Genomic DNA, 9,471 nt, shown 5'->3' with positions numbered 1-9,471 from the left:
CTTTGCCTTTATTTACACAGCACGAGAAAATCCAGTTGTAGCATTGTCTACTTCCCACATGCAGAGACATCTCTCCCTCCGAGTCTGGCTTCAAATCAGCCTCATGGCCTCGATCTATCTTCATTTAAAGCCAGATGTAAAACGCCAGAGTCTTCCTGTCTTGCTTTGAGCGGGACCTCCCTGCATCTCACCCCAAATCTCATTTAATATATTCACAAATCCTGAATACTGGACCGAGCTGCCTCACTTTCTCCCCTTTATCTTCCCAAACCAGGTGGCTTTGTGGGGGCCAGTGCTGTAATTAAAAAAATGCAAATGGGATAATCCTGTAAAACAAATCCTTCTGTCTCTGTTAATGAAGACCCCATGCCCGCTTTCTTGTGTGATGAAATATTTTTGCGGTGAATAAACCAGCAGCGCTCTCTCCACAGAGATATGCCAGTCATGCAGCCAGCCGGGGTTTGTTGTTTTACAGACGAGCACGTTCCTGCGGCTGAGCTGCAGTCTGAAAATGATCCAAAAGATAATATAAAAAAACAAAGAGAGCAAGTCGAGCTGGTATTGCGGCTGCTTTTTTATGGCATGAACCCACAGCGGAGTTATCTCATAAATAACACCATATCTGACTGTTTTACAATCTCCGTAGTAAAGTATCGTCGGGGAAATGTTGCTTCTTATTTAAACAACTTCTTCTTGAATCTCAGTGAAGAAACTGGACGCATCCTCTATATTATTATCCTCTTATTATGTGCCTGCTGCTAAAGCTAAAGCTAACACAATCCAATATAACAACCCTGCAATAATATCCAACTTTATGATGCTTATAATATTCAGGCGTTGTTGACACTGTACTAAAGAGGGCTGTAAATTATTGGAATCTTGGAGGCTGTAGTTTGTGATGCTGTTAAATTAAACATCCATCTATTATCGATACACTGTTTATCCTGTTAAGGGTCGCGGAGGGCTGGAGCCTATCCCAGCTGTCATTGGGCGAGAGGCGAGGTACAGTCAATCACAGGGCTGACACATGAAGACGGACAACCTTTCACACTCACAGGCAATTTTAGAGTCACCAATGAACCTAACGGGCATGTCTTTGGACTGATGGAGGAAGCTGCAATGTAAAAATGCAAACTCCACACAGAAAGACACCCTATGTCCGAACAGGAATTCGAACCAGGAACCTTCTAGCTGCAGGGCGATAGCACCAACCACTGTGCCATCCATACTATTATTTAGCATAGGTAAATACATTAAAAACGGTTTTGCGCCTTTTAATGGAAACTAAAAATTATGAATGGATATTTTAAACGTAAAACATGGGTGATGTGAGTGCTTACCCCGTACCCCTTTACCACAGTTCCTGGTGTTGGTACCTCCTGCTGGGTTGGTTTGCTGGTTTGGAAGTCAAAGAGGGATTAAGCCCCTGGCACTAAAGCAGCACGTCACTGGATGGTGTGTGTTAAAGAAACAAGCGACAAGTAAATTATTTTACACCACTGACACGTTCCTACGTATATTCACAACATTTCCCTTTCACTTCTATTAAAGCCTGTACGATGGACGGTGGTGCGGCCTTCACATGCTGATTACCGTCTGCAATCCATCTGATTTTTTTATACCTGCGTCAGAAACTTAACACCAAGTCCCTTTCTAGGGCTGTGTGTCCATAAATCAGGTTGGAAATAGCAGCTTACTTTAGCTAACCTACAGTTCCCGACTTCCTTCCTCACTCTCTGACATATCATCTGGTGTTGCCTGTATTTTCCTCTGAAGACAGGTGACATGAAACAGAGTCACCTTGAATAAAATGTAAGACTTGGGGATAAAGTAGTGCACCGCCCAAGAAAATATATGATATAGGTCTAATCCTTTTAAGACATATACATCTGGAAATTTTACGTAATATAACCTACCTTTAAACAAACAGTTCTACGTCCTAATGGAAATCTAAGATTGAAAAAGGGCCACATGTCTACTCCTGACCGAGAGCCCTTCCTCTGAACATCTCTGTATCAGTGGTGTGAGCAGCTCCACCACAGACACAAATAACAGGTGTAGAGCTGAGAGAGTTCAGGATGGGATTTTAACCACTCACAAACTCTTCTCTCACAACACCAGAGCTTTGATGAGGTCAGCTCTGCCTCTGTGCCTGAGAGGAGAGGGGAAATTGACCGTATCATTTTAAAATGTTGTGACATTTGAATTTGTCGTGGAGTTATTTTAGTCTGCCTCAAATGATGCAGATGTATGCATTTTTCCCCTGGTGTTTGCACAAGGGTCTTTATGTAGTTCCTACGTTTCTCCTGCGAAAACATGCAACCAGCTGAGGAAATAAATTCCTTTCAAGAGCAGTTACTATTTGTGCTCTTATAAATAAAGAAAGCTCAATTTGCAAACAAACTATACTTGTATCTGTTGACGTAAGAGTTTGAGGTGAAACAACACAACCTCTAGAAAACAGGGTTTTTTCTCAGGGAGCTGATCATGTACTGTATGTGGTGCACACACTACCACTCGACAAACACCCTTGTGTGTGTAAGTGTCTCAAAGAATCTGACGGCCATGCAAACATCTGATGCCGTCTGCAGCCAAAGACACAGACAGACGACCCATTCAGGAGCACTGCGGAGTCTGGATTCAGGAGCTCTTTGCCTGCTGCAGATTCCTGGTTTGCAAAGTGTCGGCCCACTGCATCACTCACACTTGTATTACACGAGGAGGGCCATCCGTATGAATTAAATCTATATAGGAAAATTAGAAACAACTGATCAGATCTTGATGACAAGTGACCAGTGGTAGCCATAATATCAACACTTTTTAAAGGTGGCTGCGTGAGCTACCCTTTTAGGTTAGCATGTTCAGTAAAACGACTTGTTCCACTGCAATATTGAGCTTCATAACAGGCCATGTAACATTTGGAGTATATATGTCAGAGATTTTTTACCACACACCAAAAATACTTCTTATTTTGACTGAAATTATTTCTGTCAGAAAGCATTAAGTTATTTTTCTAGCTCCAATGTGAAACGATCATGGTGGGCAGGCGGCCCTATACTCGCTATGATCAAGACCATGACTAAACATTTTTGACTGACTGGCTAAAACATACAATTTTAAATGTATATATGTCGATTCTCCAGGAAGTGATGCATCATAAAGAAGGAAAATGAAAAATAATCATCATGTAGTTGTTGTTATAGGTCGTCGTCAGGGTCTCACACCTTAGAAAACTTAGTATACTAAAGCCCACATCCACAGGTGGAAAAGACATTGCAAACCTTTGTGTGACTTTGTGTGACAGGGATTCTTTTAGGTTAGTTACTGCAGCACAAACAATTCAGACAAACATCGAAATATTAGGCAATTCATTTCCTTTTGATCCACCAAGGAAACCAAGTAACCCATGCATGACATTGATCTTATTTGCCTGAATGCAATGCTGCATAACCATAATATCTCCAAAAAGTTTCACGAAGCAGTGAGATAGGTTGGGAAGAGGCCAGCTGTGCAGCTGCAAATCAAAAACACTCTTCAACCCAATGAAGTGTAGAGAGAGCGACCAGGCACTGATTAGAGGTCAGCTGTTGAATGGGTTAGAGTGCTGTTATACTTTAAACCCTCACATCATTTGCCTAGACTGCATGTTTCTTTAACAAATGAGCTATCTGTCATAATTTTTTATTTATTATTATTTTACTGTCAGCAATCAAAATGTGAATCGCCCAAATATACAAGCTTCTGATCTCCTTCTAAACAGCTCAGGCAAAGTGAAATTGCAGCTGCAACTAAAACAAGAAGTGGATTCTTGCAGGAGTAGAGCGGGAATAGAGTCTCAGCTGGCTGCTACACTCCTGTTACCTTTCATCTTTATCAAAGCATTGTCTTCATTTTCCCTCAGTCTTACTTGCAGGACAAAATCATTGATCTTCACAGAGTAGTGAAATCACAATCCTTGGTTATGGCCAAGATGCAGGAACTGCATGACAATTAAAAGTTAATTAAATCAACTCCAGTTGAAAGTGGAGTCAACATTCAACATTTAAACAAGTCGAATATTAGGCTGAAAAAAGTAAACAATAAATTACGTGCAAAGAAAGGCACCACTTTGGACCACCTTCACCATCAGTAGCCCAACTTATATTGCACAGAGGTCATGTCCTTTAGATATACTGGTGGGAGCTTTGGGTGCCAAAGGGGAGCAGAAACCTACACATTTCATTGCACTATTGTCTCCTGTCTGTAAGCGTTGTTGTGTTTTTTAAATGATATATATATTAAATTGTATATATATATAAAAACACACACACACACACACACACACACACACACACACACACCCCCATCACTATTGTATCCATAGGCCTGTATATAGTAACTTTAGTTTTTAGTGTCTTAGGCGTTTGTATTACCTTTATCTAACCTGTCCTTCTAATGTAGTGTGTCAATATACGTGTCTGTACATTGAGAGTTAAGAAAAGCCCGAGTCAAATTTGTTGAATGTGCACACATACTTGGCTAATACAACTGATTCTGAGGGGTTCTGACATCTCAGCAATCATCCACAAGGCAAAGCTAGCAAGCTAGTTGGGGCATGACTTGGAAATTTTCTGGTTCGCTACTTTCAAAATCTTGCTTACTATACCCGCTGGTTTCTGCCTTCCCCAATGTTAAGTGACTTCAGTCAGCATCCTTTTGCTTGCGCTTTCATGATTTGCATTAGCATGTGAAGCAAATTAGCAAGTGAGCCAAAAAACATCCACTGAGATACAATGTTGCTAATGATAGCATCAGAAAGTAAACAAGCTACAGTTCATCAGCTAGCTTGTGACAAACAGCAAGCTAGCTAATTAAGGAGCCAGGTGAGTCCTGGATCAAATCTGGATGAATTAGCCAGCTTTATCCACTGAAGATGGTATTTTGCTATATTAGTGAGCTAGCAATTTGCAGCATAAAGGTCTCATACTTTATAGGCAATTTACTATACAAAGTGTACCGAAAACTGTCTAAATAAAATAAGTTTGCAGGCTGTCAAAGGCGACAAAAAAGAAGGGGAAAGTGTAGGCCTAATTCTGTTATGTTACATATCAATACATTACAATATTGGTAAAACAAAGTGGTTTACATGTAAATTGCTTAAAGTTGCTTAAAAATTGGTTAAAGTACCTTTAAATATTAATAAAATGTAAAATAAAAAGTGCTAATTTCACATTTTAGACTTCTTTAGTCTTCTGGTAACTAACTTTTAAAAGGAGTGGCGTGTAATGTGTTGATGCATGTGGTGCATTGATGGACCCGGACATTCCTCGGTGAATTCTAAAACCCTCGTTGCGGTAAAGCTTATACATGCTGCACAAAAACGATCTTTAACTAAATAGTTTGATCGTTTAGAAATAAAAACTGTCTTTCTCGTATTTACCTGTGAGAGGATTGATCCACGCCGGTCGTTGAACCGCTGGCCATTATCCCAGGAGTACATGAAGGCATCACGAAACCCTGATCCATTGATCCGGAGATCCAGGCGCCGGTAGGACTCCGTGTGTTTCCACGCCTCCCACTTTCACCCCCATTGTGGTGAATCTCCGGCACTCACACGCACACTTTGCCAGACTTCCAGGACCGAGTGAAGAAGGAACACCGACAACTTTTTTTAAAAAAAAGGAAAAAACATATCTTCTTTCACGCATGGATCTACTTTCTTCTCTCGAGGGATTTCACTGAGTTGCAATGGTTTGCGCCGCTGGAAATGTTGGAGACTTTTCCCGGAGAGAAAGGGCACGCATACCCGACGCTGCTGCAAAGTTGTAAAAGTAGTTTCCCTTGATTTTTTCACCGCCACCAGTTCAGATTCCGCGTTTCTCCTGCCTGTAGACTCACAGCCATCATGGCGAGGCGGTCGGGCGAGGAACCTCTGCTTTTGACGCCGAATACGCGCGCTGCTTTCCGGATTAACCACCTCCGGTTTCACAGGGGCTTGTTGGCTTTTTCGTGGAGCTTCGTTTTAATCTGCTCGGCTCTTTCTTGTGGATATTGCAGAGCCGAGTCGGAGTTTTCCATCCTGGAGGAAGCTCAAGTTTTGTCCGAGCAGATGAAGAAGCTGTCCTCTCAGGAGCTGGGAGTCTTTACGATGCAGGTAAATGTGGAGGTTGAAATGTTTTAATTGTGCTCGTGCTTCTTTTGGGTGAAATCTGTGAGATATTCATGTGCAACTGCGACTTAGAGGAGATTTAAATACCTTAAGTGGCGCAAACATGATTGTCAAAATAGGCCTAAACACCCAAAAATGTAATAATCACAGAGGGGAACTTAGTTGACAGAAATGTTTCAGTGCACGGTTGTTGTGTTGCTCAGTGTTGCAGTGCAACAACAGGCGCTTTGAAGTTGGGACGTCCTTATCTGGGGCATCAGCACGCTGGAGGTTTGCTGTTCGGGGCGGCTTGTGTTTCACCTTTATTATTCCCTAATCTGGTTAAATACACGCATTTAACACAAGATCAGTCGTTAACACATTTGAAATGTGTGTGTGGTAGCTGGAAAGGTGAATAAATTGTCACCTATACAATGATAATCTAAAGGAATCAGCCATGAAGCATTTCATTTGAATTCAATCTATCCTCATGAAGCTTGATCCAGTTATCTGTGATGAGTGCTAACGTATGGATACATGCCCATTGTGCAGATAAAAAGCTAGTTGTAATTCACCAGGAATAAATCCATTTTTATCTAAGTTAGCTGCAGCCCAAAGGCCCATTTAGAAAATCAGCCTTTGGATTAAATGCAAACAGTAAATCAATAAATCTTGTGGAGAGAAACACAGTCTCTCCATCAGCAGCAGCTGAATCAAGGCTGCTTCTGACCACTGTTTGTAACATCACTTAATCTCTTGATGCTTTTCTTAGGTGATTAATGAATCCTTTCATTATTCAACTGTCAGATAAAAGTAGAAAATGGAATCATAAATTCCCAGGGTTCCAGGTGGTGTTTTCACGTTTCTAGGGAGGTATATACATTTAATTTACAGACCTATAAAAAGGGGGTAGCTGCAATTTCGAGAAGCTCTGACTAGTGATTATTTTGCTTGATTGATGGCATATTATGAATTAATTTTCTGTCACAGTCTACCTGATTCATTCCTTCAGCTTTTGACTGTAACTGACAGGATATTTGTGTTTTGAGGAGAAATGCTTCATGCTTTTTTTTCTCCCCACTTAGAGACATAGCACCCATTTTTCTAGATGAAGAACCACCATCATTTTGAAAAGTGTGTCCCCCTTATTACATTATATACTCGTTGATTGATCGTATGATTGAAGAGCTGAAATGTTTGGTCGATTCATATGTTAGATGATTGAAAAAATGATGAATCTACACATGATCAACAAATATGCTGAATTTTCAATCGTTCTACTTTGTCAAATCTGAATATTTGCTGCTTTTTTTAAGTGTATTATGGTTGAATGTTTTGGACAGAAAGCAAGGAATTTGATTCATGGATAATATGGTAGACATAAAATTCATCAACAGCTATTTTGATTATTAGAGTCACTCAAATTAACTCAATATTCAAGCAATCGTACAAAAAATGATGTAGTTCTACATTTTCAGATCGGAGGATGCTGTTGATGAGAAGTTGAACGCTTTAGGTTTTGAACTATTTAATGGAATATTTCAGACATTTTAGTTTTTGACCAATCAATCTGTTAATTGATAGGGGAAAATAATAAGCAGATAATCAATGAAGAAAATACTGAATTCATTTTTAAACGTCCTGTGTGAAGCCAACAAAAGCACCTCTTCGCCCTGTCCACTGTTGCAGAGCTGCGTTGAGTCACCAAATGGCAGGAGGTGCAGTGTGCAGGGTGCTGCAGGGTGTGAGGAGGGGTGTTTTGCACTTCAGAGGCAGAGGCGCTCTGAACACAGAGGCGAGGCAGCGGGGGGGCCCTGCCCCCAAATGGTGTTTCATCTTCTCTGCTTCCACACTGCGCTGCCTTCATCCCGGCTCTGGGAGTCTGCTTTGAGGGCTTCCTCTGATCCCTCTGGATCCGCCTTTGTCACCATCATCCCTCCCTGAGCTCCAGTCTGTGCTGCTTTCTGTCTGAGTCCTGCTCGTTCCATCATTGTCTCCACTGTTTGTGCATTCTGTCTTTTATTATTCCTGTTTTTCTTCTCTTGCTGATGCACCCAGTAAAAATAATCACCCCTCTTTTTCTCTTTATTGGGTAAAAATCAGCTGCAAATGTGTAATTAATGGCTATAATTGCAGCTAACTCTCCTTTTATTTTTCGTCCCTCATTTTGATTTCACACAGCCCTTTCAGACTCCTTATAAAAATATTCACTGTGCATTTTTCTTCGCCTGTTTCATGGGAAACCAGTTTTGATCATGTTGTTGGACAAGCTGTGAAAATCTGACTTGGCGTGAAGCTAATGTGAGTTTGATTGAAGCGGTTGGAGCGGTTTTCCACTGATGTAAGAGATTTGCATCCAGTAAAAACAGTCAACATCTGCCCACGAAAACCACTGCAGGAATCTGTGGGCCGCGCTGTCTGCGCAGACACCTGCTCTGATGCTCACATGTGGCCTGACTCACCGTCGGCAGGTGTGTCAGCAGAACTACTTTTAACATTATCAGTCCGATTCTTTCGCGTTTTCCCCGTGAACTTCCTGTTTTAATATCAGTTTTATAATCGCAGACAGGAATCCAGGTTCTGACTTCTCGTCCCGGCTGACGTTCATCATCTCCCTGAGGCATTTTCAAAGTTCAAGCTTGACTCTTTCGGACCTGATCTGAAGGTTTCGTTATCAAGCGAGCATCCCAGCATCCCATTTAACCCGTAATTGTACCCCTCTCTGCTCCACCCCTCATTCTGTAGCAGATGTGTAATTTGAGGCTTTCCTTGTCAGAGCCTCTGAGTCACTGGGTCAACTTTGTTCAATCTGTCATTACGTTACTCGATTGTCACGGGACGTGAGGGCGTACAGTTCACACTCTTTATAGAGTCAGGTTACAGATTAAAAAGAGGATTAATTTATAAGGCATCGTGTCATTGTACTTTAAGGAAATCAGCTTATTTCTCTCTGATAATTGTAACTACAAACTGCAGGGTTTGTTGTAGGATTCTAGCTAACTGTTATTTTAGCTTTTGATTAATTTACGTATAATTTCTTCGAATTTTAATGTGTATTACATATAATATGTACGTTTAATGTTTTCTACTTTTAATATCTCAATCATGCCTGTCCAAAATAGTCTCACAGACAAAGATGATATCGTCCAACATCAAAGAAAAGTATGAACTCCCCCAATGAGAGAAGGACTTATATTTTCAGCTCTAGTTGCTGGCCCATTCATAGCAGCACAAATATAATCAACAGCTCTTGCACAGTATGAGCATTACAGAAATATTTCATTAACATATTTAATTTTTCTTTAAATAAATGTCTGTTAAGTCACTTTCGCCGAATGAGATAA

General features: G+C 40.9%; 1 protein-coding gene across 1 annotated transcript in view; it reads left to right on the top strand.

The window, feature by feature from the left end:
- The first annotated feature begins 5,637 nt into the window (after nt 1-5,637).
- cachd1 (cache domain containing 1) overlaps nt 5,638-9,471 on the top strand; it is a 100,826-nt gene continuing 96,992 nt past the window's right edge. The window contains exon 1 of the mRNA XM_069680424.1: nt 5,638-6,133. Coding sequence (XP_069536525.1) covers nt 5,885-6,133 — 249 coding nt within the window. The 5' untranslated portion in view covers nt 5,638-5,884. The remainder of the gene's footprint in view (nt 6,134-9,471) is intronic.

This window comes from Semicossyphus pulcher, unplaced genomic scaffold (assembly GCF_022749685.1).
Source record: "Semicossyphus pulcher isolate SPU_LCO1_2020_fin unplaced genomic scaffold, fSemPul1.0.p SCAF_4, whole genome shotgun sequence".
In the NCBI taxonomy this organism is placed as follows: domain Eukaryota; kingdom Metazoa; phylum Chordata; class Actinopteri; order Labriformes; family Labridae; genus Semicossyphus; species Semicossyphus pulcher.
The sequence above is the reverse complement of the archived record's forward strand: the minus strand, read 5'-3'. Positions and strand labels throughout refer to the sequence as shown.